We start from the raw sequence: 14953 nt of genomic DNA on the forward strand, positions 1-14953 counted from the left end.
TTTCCCATTTATTCCCAGGATTAAAAGACAGGGTTACGATGAAGGTAAAGTCTCCTACACTCATAATATGGGGTGAAAAAGTAACTGTAGGGGTAGTAGAGGAGAAAGACTAATTTAACATATTTTGCCATGTATAATGCACACCCACAGTTTTGGCCCAAACTTTCAGGAAAAAAATCTTTTGTTGTAATTTTTTATTTCAATTTTTTATTTATTTATATTTACATGTTTGTATTCCAGGGTATTATTTTGCATATGGATATCATTATTGCTTTCTTGAGTTACACTTTTAATGCATAAGCATAAATGAAAGAATTAAAAACATTTATATAGCTATGCAATTACTACTACCTGTGTATAATGCACATCCTTATTTTTCCCTCAAAAATTTGGGCAAAAAAAGTGCATGTTATACATAGCAAAATATGGTAATCAGAGCACTAGCAACTAAGCTCATGACCACACTTCAGGGATGAGGCACGCAGCAGGGAGGCAGAGGCTAACCTGGAGAAGCCTGTGATTTGAACATCACTCCAGAGCTGTGGGTCTCAAAGTGTGGTTCTCAGACAAGCAGCAGCAGTCTCACTTGAAAATGTCCTACAGATGCAAATTCTCAGGCCACCCAAGAACCACTGAGTCAGAAACTCGGGGGTTGGGGCCCAGCAATCTGTCTTTACAAGCCCTTCTGGTGACTCGGTGACTCTATGATTCGCATGTGTGCTCAAGTTTGAGAAGGGTGCTTTGCAAGCGGCAGGGACGCCAATGCTCAGAGGCTTCCGCTATGGCCCATTAAAGCAGCCCCACACTATTTCACTGAGAGTCACTGAGACGAGCCTTTGCCACACTGGCTTCTCCTACGGTGTCCCAGCGCCAGTTGCCTACACTAGCTGGAACACAGGGATGTAATTTCAAGACGTATGCACTGGTGTGGTGAGTGGAGAAGGCCATGCTCTGAGTGTGACTCCAGTAGCTTGCACATTTCTCCTCCCAGAAGTCTGTGATTACCAAGAAGATGCCCACATTCTAGGATTGATTTTACTGAAAAATCCAGTAGCAAAATTGACAATATATCTTTTAGACCAGGGGTGTCAAATTCATCACTGGGGGCCACAACAGCCTCATAGTTGCCTTCGAAGGGCCAAATGTAATTTTAGGACTGTATAACTGTAACTACTCCTTAATGAGGGGCGAAGGGCAAGGAGCTCGGCACTGCTGCCAGGTAGAAACACGGGCCAGATAAAACAAGGTAGAAGGCCGATTCAGATCAAGGGCCAGATTTGGCCTGAGGGCCTTGTGTTTGCCAACTGTGTTTTAGACCATCTGGCTGATAATCAACTTGTAAAGGCCATGGTGATCAAATTGGCTCACATTCACCCTGTGAATTACTGTACAGAAGTTTGGGGATTCCAGAGGACCAAGTAGTCACTTTATAACAGTAAAGAACAGTCACTGCCAGAGTTTTCAAATGTTTTTTCCATGTATTATCTCAGTTTCCGCCTTCTCTAAAATTTACAGAGAAAAAGATGAGAAGTGAAGTGAATCAATGGCCTACTCACGTGACTAAGCAGAGCCTCCTGACTCCCTGCCTAGTGCTCTTTGCACAGCAGCAACAGGCCCTTCCAGAGCTGGGTCAGGAGGAGGGAGGATGCCCATGACATACAGACCCAGGTGGAACACTGAGACCAGCCACGAGGCTGGAGATGCTGCGACCATTCCGAAAGGAAGAGAATAACCTCTGGAAATGTTTACCTTCCAGTATCTGGTGGACCCTGGAGTCCCGCACATACTGCTGAACAGCATAGTCTTTCAGGTAGCCGTAGCCTCCGTGCATCTGTAAGGCCTGGTTGCAGATCTGCAGGGAGACAGGGATGAGGCATCTTGAATGTCAGGAAGACTGGAACAAGTGGCTTGTCTCTCCACCCCTACCTCCAATCTGGCAGCCTGCTGTGGACTAATATGAGAAAGAACCACCTACAGATAACCAGCCAAGCCAAAAAGGGGCTCCATATTCTCTGCGGCCAGAGACAACATGAGGAGTTCACCAACTGAACTTGTTGGTTCCCACCAGACAGGCAAAGCAGAGACCCCTGTCTCTGGCTCGTAGGGAGGAGTGGCCTGCAACCACCATGGGTGGGATTCTATGAAGCTCAGGTACCATCTAGTGGCAACACAGCCTTCACATGGAAATAGCTTTGCCCCTGACACTGTAAACATGGCACATCTGGGCGAGAGCCACTGGGCTATTCTGAACCTTCTCCCAAAGGCAGATCCCATCTAGACCATGACCAAATGACAATGACAGAATAAAGTATGTAACGGCATGGGACTGGTAAAGAGCCAGCTGTGAGAGCTCCCCTGCAGGCCCCTCATGAGTGAACTTATATCTTTAAGCCCCAAGGCGATCCCTGAAGCATCCCAGGAGTTAACTTAAGCATCTCAAAACAACTCAACCTAGCAGTGCTCCCTGTTCACCCAGGAGAGCCAGAGAGCAGGCATTACCACTTACAGCAAAACATTCATCTGTAGCAAAGAGCTTGGCCATGGAGCACAGGGCCACTGCGTCTTCCCGTTCCTCCTGCAGGGCCACTGCGGCACTGCGGATCATCAGCCTTGAGGCCACCAGCCTGGTTGCCATGTCAGCCAGTTTGAACTGCAGGTACTACAGCAACAGTGGGTAAGAGAGACAGACAAGATAGACAGGCTTAGAGCAGCACCTGATCTGGGGCCCTCTGGGAGACATCTCTATAAGGAACCTTTCCTAAGTGACTCGAAGCCTCAAAGCCTTCTGCCTCTCCTACAGAGAAAATGTACTGCCTACAAGTTCTAAGTCCACTTCACTTGCCCTGCACTTATATTATTACCTCTGGGAAAAATTATTACTAGACAGAGAGCACCAATTCTGGCTCAGATGGGGGCAGAATTCCACTCTCCTGGAGAATGTGGGCCCCAGAGAAGGTCTCCTGTAAAGACTGGGAAGCACAGCAGAGACACCTGGGCAGTTACCTGGTTCCTGGCCAGAGGCTCTCCAAACTGCTTCCGGACATTGAGGTGGTCTCGGGTGAGAATGACTGAAGCATGAGCAGCCCCGAGAGAACAAGAAGCTGGAAAGGAAGAGAGCCGACACTGTGACAGAGCTGGGAGAGCAGTGCCACCTGTCCCTCCGCTGCCTCCCTACCTGCCCCTTCGTGTTCTCACCAACGTTGATCCTCCCTCCATTTAGTCCTTTCATGGCGATGAGGAAGCCCTGCCCCTCGTCCCCAATTCTGCTGGCCACAGGGACGGCGCAGTCTTCGAAGATGACTGCTCGGGTTGGCTGCGAGTTCCACCCCACCTGGCAAAAATCAGGGAGTGTACGGCTGCACAAGCATTCACCACAGGGGCAGTGCTGGACGAACGCCTGGGCAGCACAGGCTCCATTTCCCTGAGATCAGACCCTTGACAACTTAAAATGAGGAAAAATTAAAGTTCAGATTTAAATATTTGACAGGTATTTTTCAGCTAGCCATTTTTAACATATTAAAAGCATCTATTCTAATGTCCACTCTACTGGATTAAACTACTCACAGATGTTTCTCACAATTTCTTTTAGGGTTGAGGAGGGGCTGTCATCATTTCTGGTGCATCTATGTAAGTACAATGCCTTAGATAATATAAGAATTATTCATCTTATAAGATATACATAAGAATTACTTGGATTATTTGATTATTAACAACAGCCACACTTCTCCTCTCACAACCTTAGTGTTCTTCTAGGATGTTATAAATAACCTGCACTGTGTTGGCCACACCTAGCTCAGCATTAGCGGCAAAGAGATGTGGTGATGTGCCAGTGCCAGCTCCAAAGAGACAAGCACGTCTTTTCCTTTAGCTTGGCTTTCAGTGATATTGGTGGCCTGACATCAGCCATGGTGGGAGCATTACACCACAAAAACTGGCAAACTAGGAGGGTTGGGGGGGGTTGGTTTTCCCAGATAGATGACTTACCAGATCATCCTTGAATTTGTCAGTCACAAGTCCCAGCAAAAATTTTGAATGCCTAAGATATAGTCCATGTCATGCAACCAACTAGCTGTATTCTTCGTCATTCACCAAATCACTGGGCTTTTTTGTGATCTTGGTTTTTCCTTATGTAAGGGAATTGCACTAGAAAGCCAGCAGAGCTACTTTCATCAAATAAAATCTTATTCCAATGTTTCCTATATAAATAGAATAGGGCTCTCACTACTTGACTCCTTCACTTCCTCTTCCAGGTACTTCCCAAGGCTTCAGAGAACTCGGAGGTTTTGATGCAGATTTTAAAACAACACTATATAAAATCTCCCAGTTCCTTAGCTCTCTGAAAACACTACTGCCTTCACATCACTACCACTTCCTTACAGAAAAACATTCAACAGCTCCCTTTTGTTAGGTAGATAAACTTTATTCCTCAGCCCTTTAGTTAAGGTCTTCTAAAATGTAGCCCAACCCTCTCTTCCCAGCCTTCTCTTCTAGAGATCACCTGTAAGTATTCTTCACCCCAGGCAAGCTGGTTAACACACTGAGCTACTGGGTTTTTAAACCCATGCTTTGTTTATCCTGCTCCCTCTACTGGAAATACCAGCTAGTCCCAACCTCCATCCGTCAGTCTAGTTAAATGAAGCCTCCTGAGGTCTTCCCAGTCACTTGAGCCAGCAGCAATCTTGCTCTCTTTCAAGCTCTGTCATCTTCTCAGGTTGCCAGCACCTGAAATAAAACCACTTTTCCTCCTCATCAGCACCTGTGTCATGAATTTGGCTTTCGTGGTGGTAGGCAATTGGGCCTGGGGGTCGTCTATCGCAGTTTCAGATTTGGTGAGCCAGCCAGGAGCAAATGAGAGCCTGTAGTAAGTCCTTAGACTTTGGAGGGGATTCCCTAGGCTGCCTGTAGCTGACTGACCCTGAGATAGACCTTGGGAGACCCTAACAGTTGCCAAGTGAATTCACTCAGGAACTATCCCTCACTCTCTCTTGGCACTGGTTGCTTGCTATGCCCTGCTGGGGGAAGGAAAAGAAGGTGAAGGGATTAGCCAAAAAATATGTATGCATGACCCGTGAACAACAACAACACTGTGGGGATTGCATGAGAGAGTGGGGAAGCTGGGTGGAGAGGGGCAAAAGGGGAAACACTGAGACAAGTGTAATAGCATAAACAATATTTAAAAAAAATAAAAACAGAATGAATAGATATAACTAAAATGGAAGGTTTTTGATAAAGCTTTTCTATAATAATTATATATATCTAAACATAGTTTTCCAAAGTCTGTGGTAACTTAAAACCAGAGTTTTGCTATGTTAAATGGTGAAGATTATTAAATATCTGGATATTTTGAAATAACAATACTGAAATATTAATTGATCTAAGTTTGCCCACTTTTGGCTTCTTTTCACAAAGAAGCTAGAGAATAGATTTAGATCTGTTCATGAATATATCTTGTACTTTATTTGAGGTAAGTCTTTTGAAAATGTGAGTGTGTTTGCAAATAAAAAGTGTTTCTAAAAGTTATGGAATGTGTTCATAAAAGTAGCAATCTAAAGAATGTGAATTACTTTCAGTTCTCACTAAAAAAATCAAGGTTTCTAACAGTTAAGAATTCTAATTAAGTTAGAAAGAAATTGTATGGTTTCATAATAAAAGATACAAAGTATAACAATATTTGTTAAGGAAAAAATAAATTGCTCTAAAGCTGGTTATTTCAATGGATAAGAAGCCTTATAAATAGAAATCTTAATAGGAAATTAAATAGGTAAGCTGAATAATAAATTTAATTAGGTAAATTAATCTAAATATCAAAAGTAAACTAATACAAAATTTGTTTGGGTCCTTTTCAGTCTGTTAAAAGGGAAAAAAGCTTTTCCTGTATTTGCCTAGAAAGCAAAGATTCTATGTATTATTAAATTAGTTATGTCATATTATATTAATCAGGTACTTAATTATTTAAAAACCCATCTTTTTAATTCTAACAACTATAGTTTTGGTAACCTGTGTTTGTGTTGGAAAATTTTTGTTGTCACTTTAAAAAAAATTTATTTATATATTTTTAGAGAGAGGGAAAGGGAGAGAGACAGGCAGGGAGAGAAACATCAATGTGAGGAGACTTCCATCAGTTGCCCCTATCATGCCCCAAGCCAGGGACCTGGCCTGCATACCAGGTGTGTGTCCTGGTCAGGAATTGAATTGGTGACCTTTTGGTTTGTGGGATGATGCCCACTCCACTGAGCCACACTGGTCAGGGCCTTTTCTTGTGACTTTGAGTAAATAAATATTTAATATTGTTTCATAATAACATATACTCATTTAGTCAAGTATGTTGGACAACCTTCCCAGAGTTTACATTTTAAGACTTTTTTGAGCTAGAACTGGCTTTGAGTCATTCCAATGGGCCCTTGGAATACCTCAAGGATTTGTTCTCTCCCCTTATGAAGAAATTTTAAACCGATTAGGCCATTTTGAAATACTTAAGGTACATGGGAAGCTTTGTCAAATTAATAAAATAATTTTAGTTTGACCCATTGTATGTTTTATTTGTATACATGTACTTTTATCATTAAAATAAATGTTTTAGAGATTATATAAAAATCTCCAAGAGTCTACAAAGTTCTGATATACTTTCATTTGTAATTCTAATTGTTATCTTAAAAGGTTATTACAGGAAAGCAAATTCCTTTGTCAACTGCATTATAATCAGATCTATATCTATGTCATTTTAAGTTTTTTTCTGTCATTTACAGAAAGTCATTGTTTTGCTCTGATGCAAAGATGTTACATCTTCAGAAAAATCTATGGAAAGGACTCTGACTTATTCTAAATTACATATTTCTGAGAAAAATTTTCAGATCAAACCTTTGAACTGAATGAAGATTAGTAGAACTCTATAGAATAACTGGATTCATGGCAAATCAGAATAAACAAATACTGGTTATGAAACTGAATTAACTAAAAAGAATTATGATTTTTGTAACCTTTTGTTGAAAATATTGCTAATTTTTAATCCTTTGTTTTCCAGATATAAGGAAAGTTGTTTTTTTTTTTCTTAAAGCAATTTGGTAAATTATACTTTCATACGCAATATAGAGACATTTATTTTTTTCTCCCCTCCTAATCCCTCCAGAATTACTATTTTTATAGCAATATACTTGTTTGCATAAACACAATAGGAATCTCATTTCTTCATAAGAGGACACGTAAAGCCAGTTTTATGTACCAAGACACTGACTGGAATGCCATGTCTGCGTGAGATGTGACTAGACTCTCGAGGTCACCAGAAAGTTTTAAGGAAGGAAGACTGACTTTGAAGCTGATACAAGCCCTTGGAGAAATGGCCTGGTACTTTGCTTGTTCATGTGGTTGGTTCATGGCAGGCTTTCCAGGTAAGGAGTGATGGTGCTTTCTTGGGACATAGCAAAGAAGAACCACAAGACATTTTGGGGACCTCAAGGACTTGAGGAACTCACCCAAATCTGTAGCTCTTAAAGGCAAAGCTGGATGGTAACTGTGTGGCTGGGCTTCTTTATCCTGAGAGGCTAATTGAAGCTCAATCTGAAAATTCCTCATAAGGTTCTAGGAAAGCAGATTTAGGAAAGCTTACATAATCAATTGCTATTCCTTGTTGTGTTTATGCAAATATCAGGCTTAATTGAAACCAGAGTTAATGCAATAAATGAATTGATTTGGCTCTTTGATAAAAATAAGTGTGATTTTAGGGAAAGAAAAGTTGTATTTCCAAAGACTCTATATACACAATTATGGACATTAGACTGTAGTTCAGTTGTCTTCCAAATTTTATTTTTCATTTATGAAATGAACTGGATCCTGAATTTTCTAGCTTTTGCCATATAGTATTGAGATTTGCAACACAGTTTGTCTCCACCACGTTACAAGCCCCACTCGTACTCAGGGAATGCCACCTCTAGACACCATCACCGCCCTTTCCATGCCAGTCCTCATCTCACCTCTGACAGAGAGCAAGAATCTGTAGGCCCAGAAGAAAAACATCACCCCTCTCCAGCAGAAAAGTTACAAAAGAGATCCTGCACCCTTCCCCTGAAAGGCTTCAGAGCCAAGATCCTTGGGGGAAGAATGTGATAGGCAGTTATACAAGACCAGAGCAAGGCCATGTACAAAAGGTCACCAACGTGTAAAGCCTCGAGTGACTGGCAAGAGGCATAAAAAAAGAAAAATAAGTAAAAAAAGAAACACATAGGCAGATGATAAATAAGGAGGCCTGGGGACTCCTCTGGACACCTCCCGACCCATCATTAGGAGCCCCAGATACAACTGACAATGGGGAACAAATTGACTGACTTCTTAGTAGACACTGGAGGCACTTACTCAGTTTTAAATACAAGAATGACTAAAAGAAGTCAGGAAATCATCTAGATAGCAGGGATTACCAGACAGATGCAATAAAAGACCTTTCTCCAGCCTTTAGAAGGCCAACTCAGAGATCTTAAGTCATCACACAGCTTCCTCTACATGCCTGAATGTTCCATCCCTGGGCTGGGACAGGACTTGCCCTGTAAGTTACATACCCAAGTAACCTTTTCTGCAGAAAGGCAGCAGCTTCAGCTGCAGGTTTCATTGGAAAATGCACTCCAACTCCAGATACTTTTAACATGTTCAGGGGAACCGAGGGGAGAACTGTTCCCTCTTGAGATCTACCAGCAAGTAGAAACCTGCATCGCTAAGATTCACCAACTGGCTGCATGGTTCCAACAAACGTTAGATCACCATACCGCACCCCCCCCACCCCCCCCACCGACCACACACTTGAGGAAATGGGAAAAGGAATTACAGATTAGCTTTCTTTGTTTTCATGGATACCAGATAGGATTAGGTCTATTTTAGGGGAGTATTCTAAAACTTAGGCTGGCTATACTGATTTTTTTCATATATTTTATATTTAAAGTAATCACCTGCTGTTTTAGCAAATTTGGTAACACACTATCTGAACCTCCAAAAATGCCTTTCTTCAATGCTAAAAGCTTTGCTTCTGATCAAAACTTCTATTTCTTAATAAATTGCAAGAAACTAGTCTTTAAGTCACCATGGAAGTGGAGCCAGAATTGACAGTAGAGAGTTGTCATTGTGATTTCATATTCCTAGTGTAGTGATCCAAGTTACTCATTCTGTAACAAATCGAAGTGTATAATTAACCCTGTGCTTTTAATCAACCCTATGCTCCCCCTCTGGCCAAGGTCCTGTTATAGCGGAATAACCTGTTCCAAAATGAGGAGCACCAGCCCCTACAATGAACAACAGAGGTCTGGCTGACACACATCACAATGTAAAATCAGAACAAGAGGAACGAATCCAAGCAAAACTACATGACCCTGTTTCACTTATGCTCCCCTCACCTGCAATTCCCTTTCTCAAGAGAAACTGCATGTCCACACTGCCACCCTAGGAATTCTCCCTCTCCCGAATTCCCATTAACTCCCTTATAAACATCACTGGCTTTATTGAAAGATGGTTTTTAAGGCATGAGCCTGCCATCTTCTTGGGTCGCAGGCACCTGAAATAAAATCACTTTCCCTCTCACCAGAACCTGTGTCCCAAGTGTCGCTTTTGTGCTGGCAGGCAATTGAGCCTCTGGGATCGTTTCTCCCAGTTTCATTACCATAAGTCTGGAACTTTCCAACACTGGCCTATATGGTGGCTACCTGTGAACTTGTCTCCCCAACCAGAATATAAACACCTAATGTAAAATGGAACAGAAAGTTCTGACCTCAGTTTGTATGTTAAAATAGTCATTACATCAAATACCTGAATTACTACAACTGGATCCTGTAAAATTACGTGTCAGGGTACATAAGTCATTCTGTGTTTTATAACCCAAAACAGACATTCCTAGGACCTAGAAATCCTATAGCCATATGTCTTATATTGGGTTGGCCAAAAAGTTCATTTAGTTTTTTTCTGTAAGACGGCTCTAGTAGCTCTTGGTTGTCTTTAAACTAAACAATTTTGTTAGATTGTATTGTGACAGCTGTCATTTCACCATGCATTTAAAAAAACCATATGAAAATTGGTGAATTTTTGTGTAGCCATTTTAATACTGAAGATGAAAAAAATATGCAATATGTTTGGCATATTGTACTTTATTATTTCAAGAAGGTAAAAATGCAACTGAAATGCAAAAAAAAGATTTGTGCAGTGTATGCAAAAGGTGCTGTGACTGACTGAATGTGTCAAAAGTGGTTTGTGAAGTTTCTTGGTACTATTGACATTTGGGCCAAATAATTCTTGGCTGTGGGGCTGCCTTATGCATTCAAAAATGTTTAGCAGCACCCCTGGCCTCTAGCCACTAGAAGCCAATAGCAGGAGATAGCCAAGTACTCAAATATCAAATCAATAAAGTTATTGATAAAGATGAAAAACCTGTCTTTTATTTTAGAGAAGAAACTAAGCAGACTTTGTGGCCAACACAATGCATCACACATAGCATATGTGTCTTACACAGATAAGACAGCATATGCCTCATAATCCTAAACAAGGCTAGGAGTGACTTTTGTATTCCTCTAGGAGTTAGCCTAAGGCTTTGCATACAGTATGCATCTAGTAAATAAATACCTGCTATGTTGTAAAAAGGGCATTAATAACTCCTTGGAAGTTATGAAGGATCAGGAAGGGTCAAGCAGGGAAATTTGGAAGTACTAGGAGCTATGAAAGAAGTACATTCAGGGGTGATTTCGTTACCTGACTTCTCCCCCAAGATCCTAACTACAACAGTACATGTCAGAGGTAGATGACTATTCTGATCGTCTGGCCTAACAAATCTAAAGGGTCTCACCCTATCACCAGCAATGGTTACTTCATTATGGTTGCACTGCTCATGGTCTGGCTATCAATCAGATTTCTCAATCCTAAAAATGTCTTCTCAGAACACCCATGGAAGTACCCACCCTCTGAACATTACTGGAATACCCACAATCATCTCCAAAGAATCATACTTTATTTTTATTAAAAGAAGAAAAGTGGCCCAAAAATATCATTCCTGAGACTTCTAGTAAACACCACATCTTCCATAAGTATTTCTTCTTGAGATAACAGAGTGCACCCAAACAAAAAACTGGAAAAGGAACACAGGCTAAAAATGGAAAGAGGAGAGATGAGAGGAAGGTCGCTCGCACCGGAACAACAGGCAGCTTATAGGCGGGACCGGTAAACTCGGTCACTGTTGCCAGTGGCCTGCTGGTTGTTAACGAGGCCCAATTATATTTCATCTGTTCCTGTCAAAATCCTACTAGAAGCAACTGCCTCCAAGGCAAGTTAGAAAGTCTGTGAACTGTTTCCAGAAACAGAGCAGAGCTCAGTCTGGTGGGGGCCACATCAGAACTGGAACTGCTTCCTGTCAATAGCCACTTACCTTCTTCTCCTTCTTGCCAAAGCTGAGGCCAGGGGTCCCCTTCTCAACAACGACGCATGAGATGCCTTTGGGTCCTGGCCCTCCTGTTCGGCACATGACCACATAGATGTCTGACTCGCCTCCACCACTGATGAAGGCCTGTGGGGTGGGAGGTGGTGCATGGCGGTCAGGACAGCAGGACAGTAAGTGGCACAACAGCACAGAGCCACTAAGGATGGCTAAAAAGAAATTGCACTGACTAGGCAATCAGGGATCTAGCTGAGGAGACTATGAAAAGGATAGACCAAAATGAATGAAATTACCTGGAGCAGAACAGAAGAGAGAGAAACAGTGAAGGTGATAAAGGGAAGTGGGTCATGGGTTCTCTCGCTAGCATGTGAAAATCCCATGGGAATATTAACTCGAAGATAGCAAGGATCCAGGTGATGTGAGCAAAAGATGAAGACAACTGTTCTCCCAGTTGTTCTGGGAAAGCACACTGGTACCTTGGAGCCGTTGAGGATGTAATGATCTCCTTGTCGTTTAGCTGAGGTCAGAAGGGAGGCAGCATCGCTCCCGCTTCCTAAGGCAGGGGTCAGACAGAAAGCAGAGAGGGTAGGGGAGCAAGTCAGCCAAGTTAAGGGAGCTCCAGCATGTTTCCATCTCCTAGGAAACCTTCCCTTATGACAAACAGCTCAGAGTTCGATACTTCAAAATCGAGACCACCAAAGGAACTCTCTGTACTTGGTATAAATTGCACACAGCAGTCACACTGTCCTGCAATAAACCTGGAGAAACTGCTCTAGAGCTCTCTTAGTTTTGTAACATCAAGTCATTAAGAAACTGTTACTCTATAACGAAACTTCCTGGCAAACAATGGTGGTGTATACCAACCTGCTAACGAGTACTCAGTGACTTCACTTGAGTAACGGTGTCACCTGCAGTATGGCAAACCCACCTGGCTCAGTGAGGCAGTAGGAAGCAAACTTCTCCATGGTACAGAGTGGTGGGCAAAATCTGTGCCTCTGTTCCTCATTTCCAAAGGTATCGATCATCCAGACACACATGCTGAGAAGTATAGCAAGGACAAAAGGCACTCACAGAGGAAAAGATGGAAAAGGAAATTTGAGAGGGAAGTGGGGGAGGAAAGCAAAGGCAGAAAGGTAGACAGAAGCAGAAGAGAGAGTGGGAAAGGAAAAGTCACAATCAAGAAGATTCAACTTTGAAGGAAAGACCTGGATTATAACATATTCCCAGAATGTGTACCACCCGGAGATAACCTGGGCCAAAGTGTTTATCACATGGACGCTCATGCTACTTCTAGTTAGCTCCCTAACTGAGCTCCTGAAAATTCTGAGAGTTTTATGTACTTTCCCAAATTTCTGGAGGATTCCTTTTTGGGTTGAGGAAAAGGAAAACCGGATCCTGACCACTGTACAGGAGAAGTCTGTCTGGGGCCATTTGATCTGGGATTTGGGGGAAGGCAGGCAGTCCTGATTCTCTGAACCACATACACAATGACAAATTCAAGTCCAACAGGTAGCAGCAGACCTAGAATGAACTTTTAACAGTTTGGTTCTTCAAAGGCAACCAACCTGAAAAGATACTTTTTTCCTATTTACCTGAAATTTCCTAGGCAACCCAGTGAGCACTGCATTGTGCTTTCCAAGCTTGGGCACTCACTTGTGGATGCTGATATAGGCTGTGGTGCTGGTGCAGCCTGTAGCCAAGGCTTCAAAGATGACAGAGGCATCAAGCCGTGACAGTCCCGACCCACCTACATCCGTTTGTACATAGACCCCACCGAAACCTAGCTGAGCCGCCTTCCGCATCATGTCCACTGGGAACAGTTCCTATGCACAAAAGGGAGCAGAGTCATCAGTAAGTGATTCACAGATGGACTTTTCTGCAGAGGACACAGAGAGGGATGGGCATGTTTGCATTTGGGAGTATAGGGATTCTCTTAGCTTAATATGCTTATCTGTCGTGTATACAGTGTATCAGTCGAAATGCATTCTATAAGGACTGGTTTTCTTTTCATTATCAGAACAACTCCCTTGGTTACAGAAGAGCTCTAAATCCTTGTACAATAAAATAAAAACAAAACCAGTATTTTCAAGATGATGAGAGTGCCTTCTAAAAAAGGAACAATTTCATTACCAGTACTCTCATTTGTAAGTGGAGAATGAACAGTGAACAGTTAGGATTACAAGGAGATGAAGACAGGCATTTGTTGGAATATCTAGCCACAGAAACACTTCTACCTTCTGGTCCCACTCTGCCATATGAGGAGCCATCTCCCGGGCTGCAAAGTCAAAGGCCACTTTCTGGAATCCTTTCTGTTCTTCATTTAGTCCCATGGAAGCTGTGGGCAAGATCACATTCATTCAGTTCCAGAACAGGGGTCCAGGGAGAGTGCCCTAAACAAGAAACACCACGAAGCTGGGACAGTGGCCCTGTCAGAGCATTTCCCATACACAGCACTACCTTTAATACCCAAACAGTGACATCACCCACTGTTATTCAGTTTCTTTGATGTATTGGGCTGGCCAAGGTCCATTTAGTGTTTTCTGTAAAATAAAATACAAATTTTTCATTTTCACCAATAACTTTATTGATTTGATATTTGAGTACTTGGCTGTCTCCTGTTATTGGCTTCTAGTGGCTAGAGGCCAGGGGTGCTGCTAAACATTTTTGAATGCATAAGGCAGCCCCACAGCCAAGAATTATTTGGCCCAAATGTCAGTAGTACCAAGAAACTTCGCAAACCACTTTTGACACATTCAGTCAGTCACAGCACCTTCTGCATACACTGCACAAATCTTGTTTTGCATTTCAGTTGCGTTTTTACCTTCTTGAAATAATAAAGTATGATATGCCAAAATATTGCATCTTCAGTATTAAAATGGCTACACAAAAATCCACCAATTTTGATGTTTTTTTAAATGCATGGTGAAATGACAGCTGTCACAATACAACCTAACAAAATCGTTTCCAATGACGTTAAAGACAACCAAGAGCTATTAGAGCCATCATACAGAAAAACTAAATGAACTTCTTAGCAAATCCAGTATTATCTCCCTTTCCCTTCTTCCTTTACTCCCAACTGGACTGACTGACGTTATTTACCTCCTAGTTATTTTTTCAATACCCTTCTTCATCTCATTCTCCTCATAAATCCACATTAAAGTAATGATGAACACATTATGGTAAATATTTTTTTTCCGTTCGGCTGTCCTACCTGGGCTGTGTCAATATCCTGGAATTGTGCCCTATCTACGTACATCTGTCTGCTGCTGTCTCTCTGCACCAACACTCATTTTGAAGTCTCAATTGGGAAAGGAGGATACATATACTTCGGCTTACTCTCCAAATTAAGGAAAAGATCTTAGAATGTGGCCCTGCATTTAGCAAGTCTCAGACATTTGTGGAGGACAATGTTGATGAAAGTGTTTCAGTTTTGAAACATGGTGAAGGCCTTACCAATCTGTGAATCTGTTTTCACCCCATGGACTCGGAATTCTTAGAACATTTTCTATCCTAACTATCAGTGCTGTGACTTTGGGTGATTCCTTCACTTGTAGGTCTAAG

At 42.0% G+C, this 14953-nt stretch overlaps 1 protein-coding gene across 8 annotated transcripts in view; it reads right to left on the reverse strand.

The window, feature by feature from the left end:
* The window catches only part of ACAD8 (acyl-CoA dehydrogenase family member 8), a 42100-nt gene that overhangs the window by 22854 nt on the left and 4293 nt on the right, over positions 1 to 14953 (reverse strand). For all 8 annotated transcript variants that reach the window (XR_006788083.1, XR_006788082.1, XR_006788081.1 and 5 more), the window contains exons 2-10: positions 13627 to 13727; positions 13046 to 13215; positions 12321 to 12430; positions 11869 to 11945; positions 11384 to 11521; positions 3196 to 3331; positions 3004 to 3101; positions 2507 to 2659; positions 1750 to 1852 (exon numbers count right to left, since the gene is read on the reverse strand). Coding sequence is in view for 5 of the 8 variants with exons in the window: in XM_045860204.1 (XP_045716160.1) it covers positions 1750 to 1852; positions 2507 to 2659; positions 3004 to 3101; positions 3196 to 3331; positions 11384 to 11521; positions 11869 to 11945; positions 12321 to 12430; positions 13046 to 13215; positions 13627 to 13727 (1086 nt within the window). In the remaining 3 variants the exon portion in view is untranslated. The remainder of the gene's footprint in view (positions 1 to 1749; positions 1853 to 2506; positions 2660 to 3003; positions 3102 to 3195; positions 3332 to 11383; positions 11522 to 11868; positions 11946 to 12320; positions 12431 to 13045; positions 13216 to 13626; positions 13728 to 14953) is intronic.

Source organism: Phyllostomus hastatus, unplaced genomic scaffold (genome assembly GCF_019186645.2).
Source record: "Phyllostomus hastatus isolate PE091 unplaced genomic scaffold, TTU_PhHast_1.1 phas_scaffold_193, whole genome shotgun sequence".
Taxonomy (NCBI): domain Eukaryota; kingdom Metazoa; phylum Chordata; class Mammalia; order Chiroptera; family Phyllostomidae; genus Phyllostomus; species Phyllostomus hastatus.